The 21,602-nt window shown below is 38.3% G+C and overlaps 2 protein-coding genes across 2 annotated transcripts in view; one reads left to right on the top strand and one right to left on the bottom strand.

The window, feature by feature from the left end:
* The window catches only part of LOC125242606 (angiotensin-converting enzyme-like), a 274,968-nt gene that overhangs the window by 59,154 nt on the left and 194,212 nt on the right, over positions 1–21,602 (top strand). The window contains exon 9 of the mRNA XM_048151399.1: positions 6,640–6,738. Coding sequence (XP_048007356.1) covers positions 6,640–6,738 — 99 coding nt within the window. The remainder of the gene's footprint in view (positions 1–6,639; positions 6,739–21,602) is intronic.
* LOC125242609 (pollen-specific leucine-rich repeat extensin-like protein 1) lies at positions 11,990–13,840 on the bottom strand. The gene is made up of 2 exons (XM_048151408.1): positions 13,761–13,840; positions 11,990–13,316 (listed from the first exon to the last, which is right to left on the bottom strand). The coding sequence occupies exons 1-2, from the start codon at positions 13,770–13,772 to the stop codon at positions 12,117–12,119; spliced, it is 1,212 nt and encodes a 403-aa protein (XP_048007365.1). The 5' UTR covers positions 13,773–13,840; the 3' UTR covers positions 11,990–12,116.

Here is a 21,602-nt window from a genome sequence, read left to right as displayed (position 1 = left end):
TTTTGTTCTGTTCATTTATTTGTGTGATGAGCACAGATATTTGTTCCTGAGTCATGGATGTTTTCTATGTATATAAGTATTTATATATTATATATATCGTTGTCTGAGTACCCACAACACAAGCCTTCTTGAGCTTACCGTGGGCCTCAGTCAATCTGTGTAAGAATGTCCTAAAATATTTATTTATTTATTTATTAGGATTGAAAGAGCTCGCGATTCTAAGTGGAAACTACATAAAAAATTCCAAATCCAAAAAAAGTGGGGTTGACAACTTTGAAATCATCATCATTCTCCTTGCGTCATCCCGGCATTAGGGCCCATTTAGATGATACGAGAACTCGCGTACGAGTTTTATTACATTGCGGTATTTGATGGCTGTGAAAAATTGTATGTGCCCTCAACAGCCCGCAATGTAACTAAAATCGCATACAAGTTCGCACGCCGTCTAAATCAGGCCTTAGCCACAGCTCGAGATCCTAAAGTCCGCTTTTTGACAACTAATCCCAAGATTTGGCTTAGGCACTAGTTTTACGAAAGCGACTGCGATCTAACCTTCCAACCTGAAGGGTAACTAGGCCTTATTTGGAATTAGTCCGGTAGTCATGTAGAGAGGATGGATGAGAGGAGAGTAACGAAGAAAGTATGTGAAAAAAGAGTGGAAGGGTCAGTTTTTTCTTGTTCAAATCGGGGAAATATTGCAAAAAGGCCAGGTCAGAAGTACTCGAAACCGACGAGCGTGTATGAGAAATGTTATGAAAGTGTGTGAAGCGAAAGTGATTTGTCAGGATCGTAGTAAATGGAAATCCGTGATCTCTGCCTACCCCTCTGGGAAACAGGCGTGATTGTATGTATGTATGTAGTCCGGTTTCCTCACGATGTTTTCCTTCACCGAAAAGCGACTGGCAAATATCAAATGACATTTCGCTCTTAGGTTCCAAAAAACTCATTGGTACGAGCCGGGGGTCGAACACGCGACATCCGGAAAGTCGCACGCTCTTACCACTAGGCCACCAGCGCTCATGCGAGCAAACGTACTCGTAATAGTTGAAACCATAAGTTTAACCACCCACGCACTCACTAGTTATCAATTTGAGCTAAATGCATAGGCCCGAGGATAGCCATTAATATCATAATCCGTTGGATAACAGCGCGTAAGAATGTGGTGACCATATGGTACTTTTTAGACGGGACAGTCTTGTTTCATTCTGGGTGGCTAGCCGAATGGCACAATCGCTCACGAAACGCTCACGAAACGAAGCGCTAGTAGATATCTATCTCTATCGCGCTTGCGTATTGGCGCGACAGAGCCAGCGGCGTATCGCTTTCGTTTGGCGTCGGAGAAATGCCATTCGGCTACGGGGCCTGATATTGATAATCATGAATAACGTTAAACTATATAGTACATAATAGATTTTCTGAGTAATCTGAAATATTCTGATTCTAAGAAATATGCCAAATACAATTTTGCGAATCAATCTTATCCACAAAAACAAGCGGTGTACCAATACAAACAAAATTATGCGAACTTATTTTCGGACAAAGTATTATTCGTATTATTTAAGATTATGACAAATAAGTTTTCTGCCAAATTAACATTCGTCGAAAATTGATTATGCGAATTCTGTTACGCGAAAATCGTTTCGGACAATCAAAGTTATGCCAAATAGAGCCCGTTTTAGAGAACATAAATGGGTAACACTGGTAACACACTAGTCCGCACTAACTCACCATAATAATGACATAATCCGTATGCCTGAATGCTTCAAATAATTAATAGGCGCGATTGTAGGTCAGCCAAGTCTTTCCATAAAGATTGTCTAGTTGCCAGATCTATCGAAACGACTGAGGTGCTCAAAATATATAAACACCTAGACTTACGCAATGGCTTGCGTGGGCGACGGTCGCGCGATGGTCGCGCGACGGCGATGCGACGCATACGAAATTAAACCTTATCGATATGGAAGTAGACGATGCGAGACGCGACGGCGACAGTCGCGCGACGGTCACGCGACCGTCGCCCAAGCAAGACACGGCGTTAGTATTTTAACTTTTTTTAAAATATTATACAATTATTACAACAATGAACTAGTATCTAAGCCAACTGAGAAAACCTTTTTTAGTTAACGTGTCGTGCCTAACTACTGTAACTTGAGTTACAGTACGACGCAAAACAGACTTTGTATGGGGAGCCTGTCGTGCCTAACTACTATATGTATAGCCTTTAATTTTAAATATATCCAAAAAATATGTTTTTTTTTTGTGCATCTACATCAGCATTACACTTACTACAATGTAACTGTGTAGTTTTTTCTTTATTTTTCCACACCAGTATTGAATGCAGATTGAATTACCAAAAAAAACTTTAAACTGATTTTACTCAAAACTATGATTTTCGAGTTACGGGAGATAGGCGTGACACGGCAGGTGGCTTGTGTTGTGGGTATTCAGACAACGATATATATAATATAATTTTACTTATGTAAATAATTTATGTGTTTACCATGAATAAACTATTAAATCTGAATCTGAATCTAATAATACAAACTTATGTACATAGAAAACATCCATGACTCAGGAACAAATATCTGTGCTCATCACACAAATAAATGCCCTTACCGGAATTCGAACCCGGGAGCGCGGCTTAGCAGGCAGGGTCACTACACGCTAGGCCAGACCGGTCGTCTGTATAAGGTCTGAGTGTACGCTCGAAGCGGAGCGTTTTACGGGACGTGCAGCGGGGCGGGCGAGCGCGCGTCCACCCTAAAGGCCCAGCCACGACATTGGTCTAAGCGCGACAGCGGTGAGCGGCAGCCATACGTGCGAATGAAAAGTCCCATCGCTGTGTCTCGCTCCAATGTATGGCCGTCGCTCACCGCTGTCGCGCTTAGACCAATGTCGTGGCTGAGCCGTAAGCAGCGACGACTCAGAACTCTTGTATCTTGTATTGAAGAAGAAGAAGAAGAATCGTTTTATTTGTTTAAAAAAGGGTATACATTGATGTTACATTATATTATAACCAGCCTTAATTTACCATAATACATGGCGTACAAATAATCTTAATTAACCTATTTATCACCTAACATGACATTAGTATCATCAAATTTACATGAAAAGATAATAATGATAAAAAAAACAATAATTTTCCAATAATTAATAAATATACAATATTGCAATATCAGTATAAATTACAATTAGAAATTATTATTATTAACTTTATTTAATTACAATAAGTCTAACAATACTACTTTAATAACAATAATTTAATACACAATAAAATTTAAAATTATTCTGTCATTTCTATGATTAATTTATTAATAAATAGTTATAAAATCTCACAGTTTACATGTTGTTTTAAACTCGTCAATAGAATAATAGCAATTTTCTATAAGATGGTCAGTTAAATATTTCTTGAATAATTTTATTGGAAGGGCTTTAAAATTGTCTGTAAAAGTATTAAATAATTCTACTGCCATGTAATGCACGTTTTTCCTACTCAGTGAAAGATTTGTTTTGGGAACGTCTAACCTATGTCTATGTGTACCTCTTTGAGAGGTCATGGTTATAGCTTTGAAACATGAGGGATTCTTTTTGACAAAAATGCAGATTTCAAGTATATACATTGCAGGCAATGTCAAAATTTTATTATGCTTAAATATAGGCCTGCAGTGGTCTAGATGCCAAGCTCCAGATAGAGTCCTTAAACATTTTTTTTGTATTTTAAATATGATGTCAGCATCGACGGAGTTTCCCCAAATGATCAGGCCATATCTCAATAGGGATGACACATACCCGTGATATGCCGAGAGAGCTGCTGCTTCCGAGACCACATTACGAATACGATAGAGCACATAAACAAAGCGATCTAGTTTAGAGCGAAGACTATCAATGTGGCTCTTCCAGTTACAGAAGTGGTCAAGGTTTACTCCAAGAAATAGTGCAGAGTCTACTTCTTTGATTTTTGAGCCGTTGTACTTAATTTCCATGTCAATATGTTTACTTCGGTATGTCTGAAATTGTATCATTTTTGTTTTACTTATGTTAATTTTTAAATTATTATTGTCTAGCCAGTCTATAACATTTACCAAAGCTTGGTTGATTTTATCGGCAAATGGCGTCTCGTCGTCATTTTTAATGAGCAGCGTTGTATCATCCGCAAAGAGAATAGACTTATGGTTTATACTATTTGGGAGATCATTAATATAAAGTAGAAATAGCAGGGGGCCTAGTATACTTCCCTGCGGCACACCAGTCATATTAGGTTTATAGTCTGAATTATAATCCACCTTCTCATACCCATCAATGCTGGTGATTTCAACACACTGGTGGCGGTTGAGCTTCAATTGTTTGATATGCACGCCGCACGCCCCGCCCCAGACCTTGATGAAAGAAGTGTGTTCTGGATACGTAGCCGAATGGCACAAAAACGCTCACGAAACGAAACGCTCGTAGATATCTACGAGTATCTCTATCGCTCTTACGTATAGTATAGTTAATATTTTGTTGGTGTTGGTGTGGTGAAAAAAATTGTGTTTCACTCGGTGGCAAAGTTTGTTTAACCTCACGTAGGTTAAACAAACTTTGCCACCTTGAAACCCTCGCAACGCTCAAGATTCCACTTCTTGAACCACTCGCTACGCTCGCGGTTATATTGGAATCGTTCACTTGCTCGGGTATCAATTTTGGCACGTGCGGTTAATCAACAACTTTGCCCCCTTGTAAAATAAATAACTATTTCTTTCAACCCCTTCATTGCTAAAAGTGGCACTCAAATTTGAGCAGGTTCGTGAGCCCTGCCTATCCCTTTGGAATAAAGACATGAATTTATTGTAATTCCAAAAAATATATCAGGCAATTCTATGTATGCGTGTGTATACATGTTTTTGCACTTAGTCTGTATAGATAATTTTAGACGTGACGGTACGGATGAAGTGTTTATAATGTTCTAGTAATCTGGTTTGATTGATTAGTCCATATGGTCAGTCGGAAATATTATGTGTTGCGGAATTGCTTTGCGTAAAACTGGCTATGTAAGCACATAGTAATTAAGACACGCTTGTTGCTTAGTATTATTTATATATTATGTGTTACGGTATGAAATGAATAAAAAAAACTTACATACATAAACTCATGCATGTATTCCAGAAAGGGGTGAAACTGCTCAAGTTTGTGCCTCTCATAGCAGTTAAGGGGTTGAAAGAAAACGAATTGTGATAATGTAGTGACAGTTCAGTTTATATCCATATCGACAATACTAACAGCTTACGTGTGACTCAGTCAATTTGTGTAAAAATGTTCTATAATATTGCGGTATTAATGATATTGATGAAGATAATTATGATGAGAAACTCTTTTTTGAAAAGGTGCCCGCACACTGCACTGCACGAAATCGAAAAAGATAAAAAGTATTTTGTCCACCATTGAGGTTTTATAAAACGGTCTCTCGATTATACGAGATGTCAAAATTTCTGATTATCCTCAGAAGTAATAGTATTTTATGCAACAAGCGTTTAAAGGAGGTCATAAAAGACGAGTGGCGTGGGTAACAATTTGAGGCGAAGCCGAAAATTGTTATTAAGACGCCACGAGTATTTTTTGACTCAGTTAAACACCGTTGCATATAATACTTTTTCTACGACCATGCACATAGTTTTTAATAGTTTTCATGAACAGCTTTCGTGAAATTTACACTGTTTCCTGTATTTTGACGCAAAGGTTTGCACTGTCAGCTCAGCTGCCCAAAGCCTTCCCGCGCACGCGCGGTGGTATCATTATAATAATGCGTTACCATGGTTACAGAGCCAAACAATGCGTTTTCAGTTTTTTCGATACTGCGCGCATGCGTGGAAAGCCGGCGGAAGCTGGCTTTGTCGAATAGACTTTTATGTAGGGTTTTAAAGATCTATGCACGACCCTCTAAATGACGAATAACAGTTCGGGAGTAGAAAAAAAATTTAATTGTTCTCAATAACATTGGGTCATATTTAGATTTAGATTTTATGATGAATCACTTTCAGATGATGTTTAGAACACAACTGATAGCTGGTGGGCATTTTCGCGAAATAAGATTCAAAAACTAATTTTTCCAAATTAGGTAAAATGTTTTTTTTTTATACCACGTCGGTGGCAAACAGGTATACGGCCCGCCTGATGGAAAGCGGTCACCGTAACCTATGGACGCCTGCAACTCAAGGGGTGTCACGTGCGCGTTGCCGACCCATTAGAAACTTGTACACTCCTTTTTTGAAGAACCCCATACTGTAGTTCATCGGGAATACCTCGACAGGGAGGTTATTCCACAGCCGGAGCGTTCGTGGGAGGAAATTCCTCTGAAACCGCACGGTGCGCGACCATTTAGGTTGTAAGGTGTGTGGATGAGCGCCCTGTCGATGGCGAGCGGTGCGATGATGAAAAGTGGCCGTTGGCATCATGTCAAACAGTTCTTCAGAACACAACCCATCGTACAGGCGATAGAGCACACATAAGGAGGCGAAGTCCCTCCTTAGACTTAAGGGTCCTTCTCAGGATTGTGTTAAAGTGTCCCAAATTTAATTTTTCCACTTCGTTACTATTTTTCAAACACTTTGTTCAGCGGTTACAAAATGGAAAGTATGCAAAATAATGATGATTATCTTGCTACAGGGAACAGTACCAGGGCATCAAGCCGCCAGTTCTCCGATCCGAGCTGGACTTCGATCCTGGCTCCAAGTACCACATTCCTGCCAACATACCATACATCAGGTAAGTTTTAGTAACGTACAAAAGGAAACATATGTTCCACTTAACCCGACTATGGTAGTTCCCGTTACCCCGGTATGTCATTTGTAGGTTGTGTTATTAATCACGTTGAATTTTCATATTTGTAGTATAGTTTTCTCAAATTCAAATACATAACATGAACATTCAACATATAAAGTAATATTTACAGATATCAAAAGTCTTCGGACATTACTTTTTGCTACATAAATAATACTCGTCCAACTCGTGGTCTTGTAGCACGACAACTGATTTTTTGTTTTTGTCAAGGACGCACACTCCTTTGACCTAGCGCTTTTTTTGTTTTTGTTTTGTAACTAAATCCTAGGTGGGTAAGTACATTACCGACCAACAAATGACCCAGCTATAGTCTATGAATTCAGAGTTACCAATCAGTGTTTCCCTTCCCCCATAATCCCCCTTACCCCACCTGACCTTACAACTTTTTTTTTAATGGGGTAGGAGGCAAACGAGCAGACAAGTCGCCCGATGGTAAGCGATCACTGCCGCCCATGGACACCAGAAACACCAGGGGTGTTGGAGGTGCGTTGCTGGCCTTTAAGATGGGTGTACGCTCTTTTCTTGAAGATTTGAAAGTCGTATCGGTCCGGAAATATTGCAGGCGACAATTCATTCCACAGTTCAGCTGTGCAGGGCAGGAAGTTTCTTGAGAAACGCACAGTTGAGGACTGCCAGCCAGGAAGCATAATGTTTCTTCTTCTTCGGTCGTTCTTTAAAATGCTAACTTGCTAAGGATTATGACATCATGTCATTCTGTTGAACGTGTGTTGAACGCTGGGTCCTGTCATAGGCACCTTTTCCTCGCCAAGCTTATGCCTTCGTGCATTTTTAATTAGCATAATATTTGTTTACCACCGAGATAACTAAGATCTTCCATTTTTAAGATTTTTGTCTCCACTACCCAACAGTTGTCTGGAAGAGATCGCTCTTTAGCGATAAGACCGCCTTATACTTAAAGTTTTGTGCTTAATTTTCTGATGTCATCTTGTTATATTGCAACTAGGATCGCGCTTGCTGAATCTCTCTTATTGCCCATATTAGATTATGCCGACATTTGCTATATAGACCTTACGGAGGATCAACTCAATAAACTTGAGCGTCTGCAGAATCTTTGTATAAGATTTATTTTCGGCTTGCGCAAATATGACCATGTGTCTCACTTCCGTTCTCAGCTCAAATGGCTCCCTATTCGTCGCCGCCGGGACTCTCATATACTCGCCCTTCTTTTTGGCATTCTCTTTAACCCTTCTACTCTGCCTTATCTCAAAGAGCGTTTCAAGTTTCTCTCTTCTATCAGATGTTCTCAAACTCATATTCTTGCTCCTCCACCATCTACTTCTAAATTCTATAGCAACTCTTTTACCTTACGGGCTGTACGGTTGTGGTATTCCTTACCAGTAGAATTAAGACTAGCAAAATCTCTTCCAATTTTCAAAAATCAGCTTAAATTATACTATCTATCTCTATCTTAAGTTGCCATTTTTATTTATTGTATTTATGTATGTATGTATGTATGTATGTATGTATGTTTGTATGTATGTATGTATTATGTATATGTAAGGTATATTTATTAATGTATTCGGTATATATGTATGTGTGTTTGTGTTGGTTTTCTCTATATTTTTTATTGTTCTTGCACTGCCTGTTAACTTTTGTTTCTGTTCCGTTTTTCCAGCTACCCTAAGGTTATCTGGAAGAGATCGCTTTTTAGCAATAAGACCGCCTGTTGTTACCTAGTTATACTCTCACTCAACATTCTGTATATTTATAACATGTAAAATGGTGCAATAAAGAATATTTACTTACTTACTTACTTATATTGGTCATGGTGAGCCAGAAAGAATATTTGTATTGTATTGTATTGTATTGTATCTTATTTATAAAATAGTGCAGTCAAAATTTTAATGGCGTCTCATATCTTTCTGTCTTAGGTACAAAGAATAAGACTTGCTAATAACCACAAAATTACATACATACATACAATCACGCCTGTGTCCCATGAAGGGGTAGGCAGAGCACATGAAACTACTCAGGTTTCAGTGCCACTCTTGGCAAATAAGGGGTTGAAAAGAAACGAAACTGTGACATTGCAGTGACAGGTTGCCAGCCTCTCGCCTACCTACGCCACAATTTTGACCCATATCCCACAGTCGCCTTCTACGACACCCGAACGAACGAATTTTGAAAAAACCCCCGACTGCGACATAGTAGACCGATTTCCATGAAACATGGCTAAGAACACTCCCGGCTAACTCAGCTTTCAGACAAAAAAAAAACTAAATCTAAATCAGTTTATCCGTTCGGGAGCTACGATGCCACAGACAGACACACACACAGACAGACAGACAAACAGACAGACAGACAGACACGTCAAACGTATAACACCCCGACGTTTTTGCGTCGGGGGTTAAAAATAATACATTCTAAACGGAGGTTAGGTTGGCAAATCATTTAATCAGCTTTATGAATCATGTTTTTCGGTCATAACTTTTTAAGAAAGCGGCTGTTAGTATATTACATTACACTTTTGCTCTCGGCGATATTCGCTTACAAATTACATTTGATTGCTTGAGAGCTTATGGCTTGGTTTGCAAAATGTGTGCAGTGTCAACTAAACTTTGCCTCCTTTTCATAATTCAGATTCACTTGACCTATTTCAGTTCAGTTCAGTTTTTAAAATTAAATGGCTTGAGTCCATTGGGACTATTTCTCCAGTGTCAAGGTGATATGAGCTAATTATTAATAATTTTTGTACGGTAAGTACGACAGTGTACGGTGAGTTAGCAATTGTAAATTAATAGCTAGATTTTACAAGGGTACGTGGACCACCGGCCGATGACGAAAAAAAAGTGGCTAAATGCGTTTCGAGATTAATTCTTCGTTAGTTTCTCACTAAAACATTAGTTAAATGTTTAATAAGCTATCGATATTACACTTTACGAGTACACAACATTAATGAGCAAAAGAAATAGTACATTACGATACAAGTGCGTAAAAAAGGAAGTTCGAAACGAGTGGCGATAAATTAAAACACGACCGAGGGAGTGTTTTAAATCGACACGAGTTACGAATTTCCTTTTTGCACGTGTATCGTACGACGTTTTTCAGTACAGATGAGCCTTCAAAGTTTCGACCTGGCATATAATGAACCACTTCTCGCACTAGTGCTTAAAAAACCACCATCTGTACTGAAAAATAAATTATTCACAACACGATACCGCTAAGATGGCGTTCGCACCGAAAGTCCACTTGACCTATTTATTTATTTCAATTACCATTACATGTCTTATTCTGTCACTCGGTTTTCCCTATTACCCGCTGAAGTAACAACATCCCCGTCTCCCTCCGCACAACTGCTAAAAAACATAAACAAGGCACTCACCTCTGATTACCGTGATCATGTAATACGAATTAAGTAAATTACATTTGCAAACGTAATTCCGTTACTTTGTTTACTTCTAGCATGACGACTTATTATGATTTTACTTTTAAATTAATTACACTATTTTTAGAAGTTACCTTACTTTTTATGTATTTAAAAAAAGGTAAGTATTTTGACCCCTATTTAAGTATTCTAAAGAAACAAGTACCAAGCTATTTATTTCAAACTGAATCATAAATAAGCTGGCTTAAGTATGTACTTTGTTTTTTTTTTATTATTTTATTTTAGACTGATCAGCGATGTGCTGTTTAAAGAAATTTACCTACATGTTTTTTTTTTGCTGAGATACGTACGTATGACAATTGTGACAACTTTGTTACTAAAATATCGAATAGACATAATAAACATACTATATTTTTTGTATATAATTATGTACTAGAAATTATTGATTGTACAAAATAAACGAGTCGATTTTTTTCAATGTGAACCAAATAAATTTACCAGATAATCTTGTCTTACCAAATTATCAACTCTAAATAAGTAGGCTGTCACAATTTGCCCCGATCTTATCTATCATTCGTCAATCACTAAGCCATAAACACATTTATAAATCACGCCGCGAAACCAGAATAATTTAACGTTACATAAATATTATGTAACATCCTTATATTTAGTAATATACAGCCTAACCCGTAACTTATGTATGTGTACGCATAATTATACTACTCAGTTTAAAAATGTCTAAACTACGGATAAACTTTAAGCGAAAAGTATTTTTTAGAAATGAAATCAAAATTGATTTTTCATGATCCTAAAGTGACAAGTCTTATCACAGCTCCAGACTTATCTCAATCATAAATTCTATTCTATAAGTATCATAATTGCATGTGAAATAAAATGGATTTAAGTTGTTATATTACTGAGGGAACTGCGGTTACTAGCATGCAATGTTTTCGCTCCAACACTTTAACTGCGAGATAAAATGAAAGAGTTATACGCGTTTTACATATTCTTGACTAAAAGCTTTTTACGAAATTTACTAGTTAAATGAATAAAATATTATATAATCATACTTATTAGAGCAACATAATTGTCACGTTTGTCCGCTTTTTTTTGATGTTACCTATATGGGAATATGAATTAAAATCTCGAATTAAAATTAAAAAATAAATTTCTTAACAAAAATGAATAAATTTGATATAGTTGTACTAGCGCAACATATTTGTCACATTTTTCGACTTTTGTCATGTTACTTATAAGGTTATATTTATTTATATGAAATTAGAATCTCAAATAAAAAAAAATATATCTTTGTTTACATTTAAATATAGATCTTTGTTTACATTTCTTGTTGCCATTATACCTTTGTTAGTCTTGAGATTTGTTCTAATTAATACTAATTTCTAAATTGGAATCATTACGAATGCACGAGTATGCGACCTTTTTCGGACATGTTTTTATATATTCCAATGTTATGTAATGTTAATTTGGTTACTATGCTAACGTTTAAAATTGTGTGTCATTGGAGCAAACTACCAAAACTCATTCGGCTAAATGAATATATCTAATGTTGTAGGTGTTAGAGATTATATCACTTACTCATTGCTATAAATTTCTATATAGAGATATTCAGATAGAGATATTCAGATCATAGTCTTTTTTTCAAACAGCTTGGATACTGTGACAGCTATCACTTAAAATTTTCTTTACAATTATTCTTAACAGCGAAATCCAGCATAAATAAATGGAGATGACAGCTGTCACCAAACCGCTGCACAAAAAAATATAACACAAATATAATATTTACTATGGAGTAGGAAATAAAACATGTAATAAAAAAAATATATCACGTTTTTAATACTCTCCGTACTATTTACAAACCAGTCGCAAAAACTAAACAATACTTAAGCTGACTATACACAAGTTAACATTTACAATCTAAACAACAAAGAGATCAGTCCTAATGGTGTCCACCCTCGTAGCCTCCGAAGTCATGGTGCTCGTACCCATGGCCTTCCCCGTAGCTTCCTAGAGATTCGTGACCAGTGCTCCCGTGACCCTGGCTCTCGTGACCAGTGCTCTCGTGACCCTGGCTCTCGAGACCGTGGCCCTCGAGACCGTGGCCTCCGAAACCGGAGCTCTCGATGCCGTGGTGCTCGTGATGGTGAGATTCATGGTGGTGCTCCTGGATGACGGGAACTGCGATCTTCACTGGGTGAGGCACGTGCTTCTCCACGTAGTGGGGAATGTGCTTCTCAATGTGAACTGGCACTGGCTTCTCCACTAAAGTGTGGACGGGGATAGGCACCTTCTTCTCAACTGGGTAAGGCACCAGCTTCTCAACTGGGTAGGGCGCGGGGTACGGCACTTTAACGGTGTAGGGCACTGGCTTCTCAACGTGAACTGGGACTGGCCTGTCAACGTGCACCTTCACTGGGTAGGGCACCTTCTTCTCCACTGGGTAAGGCACTTTCTTCTCAACGGTGTAAGGCACTGGCTTCTCAACGTGGACGGGCACCGGGCGGTCAACATGGACCTTCACGGGGTAGTGGACGATTTTCTCAACTGGGTAGGGCACGGACACCTTAACGGGAACCTTCACTGGGTATTTCACTTCCTTCTCTACTGGGTAGGGCTGGGGCACGTGCACTTCAACGGGGTACGGCACGTGTTTCTCGACCGGGTAGGGGACCTTTTCGTAAACCTTGACGGCTACGGGTCTTTCGACATGGACCTTCACTGGTACAGGCACTTCCTTCTCAACTGGGTAAGGTTTCTTGATGTATTCTGGTACTTTGACGATTTCCTTGACGGGGTAGTGTACAGTTTTGACGACTGGGTACGGCTGGGGCACGTGTACTTTGATCGGGTAGTGGACGACTTTTTCTACAGGGACGGGGATGTGTTTCTCGACGGGGTAGGGCACTGGGACCTTCTTGACGGTGGTGATGGTTTTGTGGACCTCGTGGTGTTCGTGGCCGTGGCTCTCGTGGCCGTGGCTGTCGCCGAAGCCGTGGGACTCCTGGCCCCCGAAGTCGTGCCAGCCGAAGTTCGAGAGTCCTCGCTTGTCCTGTTTCTTCTCGGTCAGCTCAGCCTTCTTTTCCGCCTTCTCCTCTGCCGTGGCTAGGCTGATGGCCACGGCCAAGATTAGGGTGGATTTCTGGAACAGAAGAGTGAATATGTACTTACGATTTTATATCTCTTAAAGTAAAAACAATTCTGCTTATGCGGTTGAGTATGGTAACCCTATTTTTTTAAAGTTGTTATTTCTTTAATATATTCGAAAATAATATTGATTAAATTTAATTTTAGTGTCAATTATTTGTTATTCTCTAATTATAATATTTATCTTTCCAAAAATAAAACAATAAACTCAAATTTCGATGTTTTACCAAAAATATTCACAAAAAAAATATTTGTTAATCTTTATTAAACTTCACATTTATTTTTTTATTTCGTTTTTTTTAAAGAACACTAATGTCCATTTTAAAATATTTTTTTTATTTATCTTATTAAAATTCACTTTATTTTTTTAATTCAATCGCTTCCTTAATTAAACATTTAAATTATTTATTCTCACTTCACATCACTTCACTTTACTAACCAATATTCTCATGTCGCTTTGCCTGCGTTCAGCGAATCCCACAGCGGAATGTGCAAGGCGTGCGACGCCGGGCCGTTTTATAGTGGGTGCAACCTATCTCGTACTTTCGCCGTGTGTGCCGTGCGTTGATTTTTTTTAGTACTAGGGCGATTTTGGGACTGGTTTGATTAAGAAATTAGTCTAGAGCGGTGATGAAAATGCTGATGAGCGTACATTTTTGATTGATAAGAACACTCAGTTGCAAACGCATGCATCTTTTATAATCATTAATTTCTGTGTGTCGACTATCAGAAATCTTCCATTTTGCATCATTTCATTGCCTTAAAAGTCTTAATTTTTATGCACAAAAAATATAGTTAGCACTATTATTATAAAAGCTATCGAGGGACATATTTATACATACCTGACCAAATTTTATTCCTCCGCATTTTAACACTTTACTGTGCGTTCCTTTTTTTTATCCGCACCTGAACTAATCTCCTTCAGGAGGGCATCGCGAGTCTTTGAATGTTATCCACGCATCGAGCCAATGTTACTGAATTACAGTAATAATAGGCCTTTGCATCTATGACAAGATGATTTAAGCAGCATCTTTACGACACTTGCGTTCATGGCTGTATAGCCCAATTCGAGAGAGGATCCCTCCTCCACAAACACGGCAGGTGTATGCTCCCCCAGGTGGGCAGGGGTTAGCGGCTTACTCGTGACGCTTCATGCGTTTATCATTTAAAGAGGAGAATTGTCGTGCTTGAATTGACCGTCATGGACAATACGACGTCACGGGGGTTGGTGTTCGGCCAGTCGCTGCCACTGGTTACATGAAATCAAAGGTACGCAATCTTTAAAGACAGTAGTATACATAATTTTCTGATAGTTTGTATACCTTTACTGTACAAAGAACTCAAAGAGAACCCTGTGGGTGGTAGATTAAATTAATTAGAATTATAATTAGTAACATAAGCTATTACGCATTTATATCCCAGAGAGTATGCGTAATAAGCATTTGTAATGTAATAAATATCCCAATACCAATTAAGTTGGGTTATTTTATTACAGATTTTCATCATCAAATCAGCCTGAAGGGGTACCTTTACACTGAGAGAAAATACAACCAGTTTTCATGTTCGTTCAACAAGTTTTTTGGTTAAAATAGCGCCTACGTGCTCTTTGGTTCAAACAACAAGCTATTTACTTGTCATTTGAATCGGCAATATATTTGAATCAACAAGTGGATTTTATAAAAACAACCTGACACATATTGTTTTAAACATACGTTTGGCTGATTCAAACGGATAAATCGCAACAAGTCGAACTTGTTAAATTCACAATGCAAATTTCTCTCAGTGTACTTACACCTTTACCAGGCTGAGATAAATAATACCTTACCTTTTAGCACATTCAATTTAATATTGGTAATTTTCAAAGGCCAAAACCTCAGGTGAGTATACTGATATTCACTTGTCATACGAGTGTCTTATTAAGTTTCGTAGGCCTAGCACATGATTCTCGCGAGAGTATGTCGCCGTGAGATAGACTAGTCGTCCTTATGTCATTAATACAAAGACAAAAACCGGCCAAGTGCGAGTCGGGCTCGCGCACAAAGGGTTCCGTAGCAGCAAATATAATAAACCAATAACTTAACCAAAATTACAGTTAAATCAACCTATCTCAAAAACTATAAGAGATACTTTGATCAAACCAAAAATCGTTGAAAGAGTTAATTAGCATGCATCACCTCTATTTTTTTTAGAATTTTATACCCCGTAGTTATAAAAATAGAGGGGGGGGGGGGACATACTTTTTACGACTTTGAGAGCTGATATCTCAAAAACCGTTCACTTTAAGAAAAATGTTTTTTAGAAAACTTTATATCATTTTAAAAGACCTTTCCATTGATACCCCACACGGGTATGTACATCGAAAAAAAATTTTCATCCCTCAGTTACATGTATGGGGGGCCCCACCCCCAATTCTTTTTTTTACTATTTAGTGTCATAATTTTGTAGCGGTTCATACAACACATATTCCCATCAAATTTCATCACTGTAGTACTTATAGTTTCCGAGTAAATCGGCTGTGACAGACGGACAGACGGACAGACGGACAGACGGACAGACGGACATGACGAAACTATAAGGGTTCCGTTTTTGCCATTTTGGCTACGGAACCCTAAAAACGTGTCATCTCTATCCCGCGCCGACATACTCTTGCGACAATCACGTGCTAGCCCTAAAGGCTAATATTTGTACCTACTGTCACCATCAAATCTTATACCTTTAAACAAGCAATTCTTGTATATTTATTTATTTATATACCGACGATCTCGGAAACCGCTCTAACGATTTCGCTGAAATTTGTTATGTGGACGTTGTCGGGGGTGAAAAATCGATCTAGCTTAGCCTTAGATCCCGGAAATGGCGAATTTTCAAGTTTTCATGCGTTTTTCTTTCGCGTAAGTAAACGTAAAATATGGTCGTTAATTTTGCCGCCCGCACATCGGCTCCGCGTAGCTCAGTCGTAAGAGGTCAGTCTAATGTTCGCAGGCAGATCGCAGGTGTCAGGATTTCAAATCCCAACCAGAAATTAAGTTTTTTTTTGGATTTATAAGAGATTTTTTTATCTAAAGATGTGATTTAACAATATAGAACCAAGCGAAGCTCGGTCGCCCAGATATTAATATATTAAAGCGGCTAAGGTGCTTACATATATATCTGAACACGCCATGCACTGTTGCCAAGGCGTTAAGTGTGTGTTCAAATATTTTTGAGCACCTGGACAGTTCCGATATGGGTACCTGATGTTGACTGTAACTATACGAAGTTTCAGCGCAATGAAATAATGGGTCTATTTCAGTTTGCAAGATTAGATCTCATCATATTTACATACATTGCAAGTTGTATACAATCTTGCAATTATATGGGCGTCCTACATTCCCACGGTATTTCTTTTTTCTTCGTAAGATGCAGGTCGGTATTATAGACGCGGGTCAATGAACCGTTACAATTATGACGTACTAGATTTTAAAAGAGAAGCTAGAAAAAAGTGTCCCAAGGTTTTTTCCCATTCCGTTACCATGTTTTCATACAATTTATATGGAGGTAATGGAATGGAAGGTCTGAAAAATGTATGGATATCTTGGGACATTTTTTTTCTCCAATCAGGATCGAAAGACCTCGCGATTCTAAATATGAATTGCGTAAAAAATACCCGTGTTACAAAAAAAAGTGGGGTGGACAACTTTGAAAAAAAAAATGGCCCAACTAATGCGTCACGAAACTTAGATAAAAAAAAGAGAAAAAGAGAGAGAACAATAAAAATAAAATTAAACAATTGATTTGGGCGATGACGTCACAGCGTGGCTCCGTTGCGTCGTTTCAAACGACTCGTTTGCCCCGGTGTGGGATTTGGCAGGTTGCCCTGGAGCCGCCGAAAATCCACACCTTTCGGCCAGAAGTCTGCACTTGCTTGATCATATATAATTCTCTTATAATCGTACGGAATTCCTAAATAATTAGACTGAGATTAGATCACATGTGTAACAGCATTACGCCAGGATTGCAGTAATGTTATGCAGTAATAACTTAATGGTCGCCTAACGATCAGTTGCTGCGGTGGAGGCTCATCAAGGAAGTTTGTTTTACATACATACATACATACATACATACATACATACATACATACATACATAGGTATTGTGCCTGAGCTGTAAATTCACATTTTTGACACATTTGTTTTGAAGTATGTTGCGATGTGGCTAAGACATATCGTTTGCCAAATCTAGCGATTATTTACGAATTGGTTGAATCGATTAGGCGCTAATACATACAATTACGTCTGTGTCCCATAAAGGTATAGGCAGAGCATATGAAACTACTCAAGTGCAATGCCAGTGCAATGCCACTCTTGGCAAATAAGGGGTTGAAAGAAAACGGCACTGTGACATTGCAGTTACGAGTTGCCAGCCTCTCGCCTACGCGACAATTTAACCCACCCAGGTATCCCACAGTCACCCACGAGAAGAAAGGGGGTGGTGAAATTCTTAACCCATCACCACACTGACAAGTTTGTTTTGACATTCATATAAGAAACTTGCTTCGGCACCCGATGTGCCTAATCTCGTATCTCACCCTATTCTCTACACAACTTTTTTTTTCCTCGAAGTGGAATGCGTTTACGCATTCCCCCAGCCTTCAAAGGGGTCAAGGTCTTACAGGGGATATGTGGGACTCGCTCCATCAACCTGCTGCTCTTCCGAGTGAGGAGCGCGGGAGGAGAATGGGTATTCGCGCGGTTTAGTGGGTACTAAACCACTCCGGGCATACAGCTTGACTGTTCATGGGGGGGAACACCGTGGGCCCAATTGTGGTCATTCTCCACAATTCTCTATACAACCTGCCCCAATATGTCACTAGTGTCACGACTTATCCCGACCCAGTAGTTTGTCACAACTTATTCCAATGGTCACAAGATACTCTGCAGACTGTCGATTGTCCCTGCAAACTGTGTAGCCATCTCTATCACTCTTCCGTTTTGGCCAGCCAGACTACGTTTATACTTTCGATCGACGTCTACGTCAAAGATTGTCATTTTGGCTAGGCCGGTTGGCAATATTGGTTATGCCAGAATACCTAGCGACAAAACTGTATGAATAAAAGCTTATTAAAACTGCTAGAATCTAATTATTAAGTAAAATCAAAGACATATATTATGTAACTCCGTATAGACGGATAAAGTTTAAGAAAAAAACGTACCTCAAAGCCCTAGAGAAAAAGTTACGGTGGCCTAGATGGCGTTGCACCTTTGAGGAATGCTCAGCTAGATGGCGCTAATATTAATATTTGACATTTTAACACATATCAAGCTAACAATATGGGCCAAATTGTCAAAACTGAGGTTCAAAAGTTTTAAGCTCGTGATGGCAGTCTATGCACTGTGATTACACATTTTACTTTGACAGTAACTTTCTATAATACTCGATCCTCTTTGGTAAAATACAACACAACCTGGTATTACAGGTTATTGACCTTCACGGGTACTCTTGCATTCAGTATGTTATTATGCAAATTTAGATACCTACTCGTCTTACACACAAAGTTATATGAAATGCTGCTTGCGTGACATATATTCTTCGTTGTTCATACATACATACATATTTGGTCAAACTTTAAGACTCCGAGTAAGTAGGCATATTTTTGTATACCATTGTGTCAAATTATGTGCACTCACGTAAGAAAAACAATATCATCTACTCTGATAATAGCTAGAAAAGATCTTTTACGAGACAATTTTTTTTTTTAATTTGTATGATATATATATGATATATATCTAAATAATGACATTAGAAAAGTTTGATTATATCGTTAAATAAAATAATGTAAAAATCGGCCAAGAGCGTGTCGGGCCACGCTCAGTGTAGGGTTCCGTAGTTTTCCGTATTTTTCTCAAAAACTACTGAACCTATCAAGTTCAAAATAATTTTCCTAGAAAGTCTTTATAAAGTTCTACTTTTGTGATTTTTTTCATATTTTTTGAACATATGGTTCAAAAGTTAGAGGGGGGGCGGACGCACTTTTTTTCCTTTAGGAGCGATTATTTCCGAAAATATTAATATTATCAAAAAACTATCTTAGTAAACCCTTATTCATTTTTAAATACCTATCCAACAATATATCACACGTTGGGGTTCGAATGAAAAACAAAATCAGCCCCCACTTTACATGTATGGGGGGTACCCTAATAAAACACTTTTTCCCATTTTTTATTTTTGCACTTTGTGGGCGTGATTGATATACATATTGGTACCAAATTTCAGCTTTCTAGTGCTAACGGTTACTGAGATTATCCGAGGACGGACGGACGGACGGACGGACGGACGGACGGACGGACGGACAGACAGACATGGCGAAACTATAAGGGTTCCTAGTTGACTACGGAACCCTAAAAAAGGAAATAAAGCAATGTAAAAAGCGTCTTAAAAGCGTTATGTTTTTCAGTCTTCCTAACAAAACGAATAATTAGTATAAAGACGTAAAAGGTACTTATTGATGTTTCTATTAATATAAACCTACTTTATCGTTATTGAAATAAATATGTACCTACAGTCAGCCTTACTATTCTCGTAGCTCCTTTGCCTACCTTAACATACAAATAAATAAATAAATATTATAGGACACTTTTACACAGATTGACTGAGCCCCACGGTAAGCTCAAGATGGCTTGTGTTGCAGGTACTCAGACAACGATATATATAATACACAAACACTTATATAACACATAGAAAACATCCATGACTCAGGAACAAATATCTGTGCTCACCACAAAAATAAATGCCTTTACCGGGATTTGAACCCGGGACCGCAGCGTAGCAGGCAGGGTCACTACACGCAAGGCCAGACCGATCGACAAACAAACTTCTATGTATAAGCAAAGACATAATTATATAACTCCGTATAGACAGATAAAGTCTAAGAAAAAACGTACCTCAGAACCTGATACAGAAAAAGGTACAGTGGCCTAGATGGCATTACATCTTTGGGGTACGCTCAGCTAGATGGCGCTAATATTAATATTTGACATTTTAAAACATATCAAGCTAAGAATATGGGCCAAATTGTCAAAACTGAGGTTCAAAAGTTTTAAGCCTGTGTCAAGAGATCTAGGATCTAGGCAGTCTATGCACTGTGATTACACATTTTACTTCGACAGTAACTCTCTATAATACTCGATCCTCTTTGGTATAAGGGTGTAACTTTTCTTTGAAGCCGACTGTGCTATTAATATTAAAAACAAAACTCAAACAGCTCATGGCGTAACCATAGTTGCACTCGTAGTGAACGAAAGTATTGTTTTACTGCTTTCTTGACCCAATATTTAATTGAAGGCCCAATTGAAGGCCTTCGAAAGGAACATTGCAAAAGTACATATTACCTATAAATATATCTGAAACATCAGTCTCTTTCAGTTTACATATAAGGAAAAGGGAAAGAAACATGTGAGTGAAAGATATCATGGTCAATTAATGAAGACCTTGAGTGCAATTTGAGAAAGTTTTGTAACTGGGTATGCAATGGCGTTGGAAGAGATGAGTTAATTGGTTTGATAGAAAAAACTGTATGTGTGTATGTGTAACACAACTGTTATAGTTAAGGTACAGCGGGGCAAATCTCGACTGGGGGGCAAATGTAACTGGTCCATTTTGTGTGTGTTATATATGGTAGGTGTGTTCAGTGAATATGCAGAACTCAACATCATAGTGTAATAATGGAAAAAATGGATCACTTAAAATTCCCAAAACCCCGTCGAGATTAGTCCCGCTGTACCTTACACAAGTAATTAAGAAACGTGGACTTTTTAATTAAGATTGTTTATTCTGTCGCGATTTCAGCATTGGTCCCACGATAAAAGTTGTTCATGATGACCTCAAAAGTCACCATGCTAAGTTTAAACGGTTCTTTTTATTACACCCTGTTTACGAATCTTGTTACCTGATAAATTATAAGCAATAATTCACAATCCAATTAATAATTCTCTCTTAACTTAATTGAAGCTAATTTGTGTTATATAATATAATACACATATACATTACCAATTATGTCAAACACACTATGTTTACGTTTCAATTGAACTTGTTGAACTACTATTTGGTAACAAATTCATTTTGGGACTAATTTATATGCATACATACATACAATTGCGCCTGTATCCCATAAAGGGATAGGCAGAGCACTTAAAACTACTCAAGTTTCAGTGCCACTCTTGGCAATTAAGGGGTTGAAAGAAAACGAAACTGTGACTTTACAGTGACAGGGTTACCAACCTCTCGCCTCCTACACAATTTAACCC

This window comes from Leguminivora glycinivorella, chromosome 3, assembly GCF_023078275.1.
Source record: "Leguminivora glycinivorella isolate SPB_JAAS2020 chromosome 3, LegGlyc_1.1, whole genome shotgun sequence".
In the NCBI taxonomy this organism is placed as follows: Eukaryota; Metazoa; Arthropoda; class Insecta; order Lepidoptera; family Tortricidae; genus Leguminivora; species Leguminivora glycinivorella.
The sequence above is the reverse complement of the archived record's forward strand: the minus strand, read 5'-3'. Positions and strand labels throughout refer to the sequence as shown.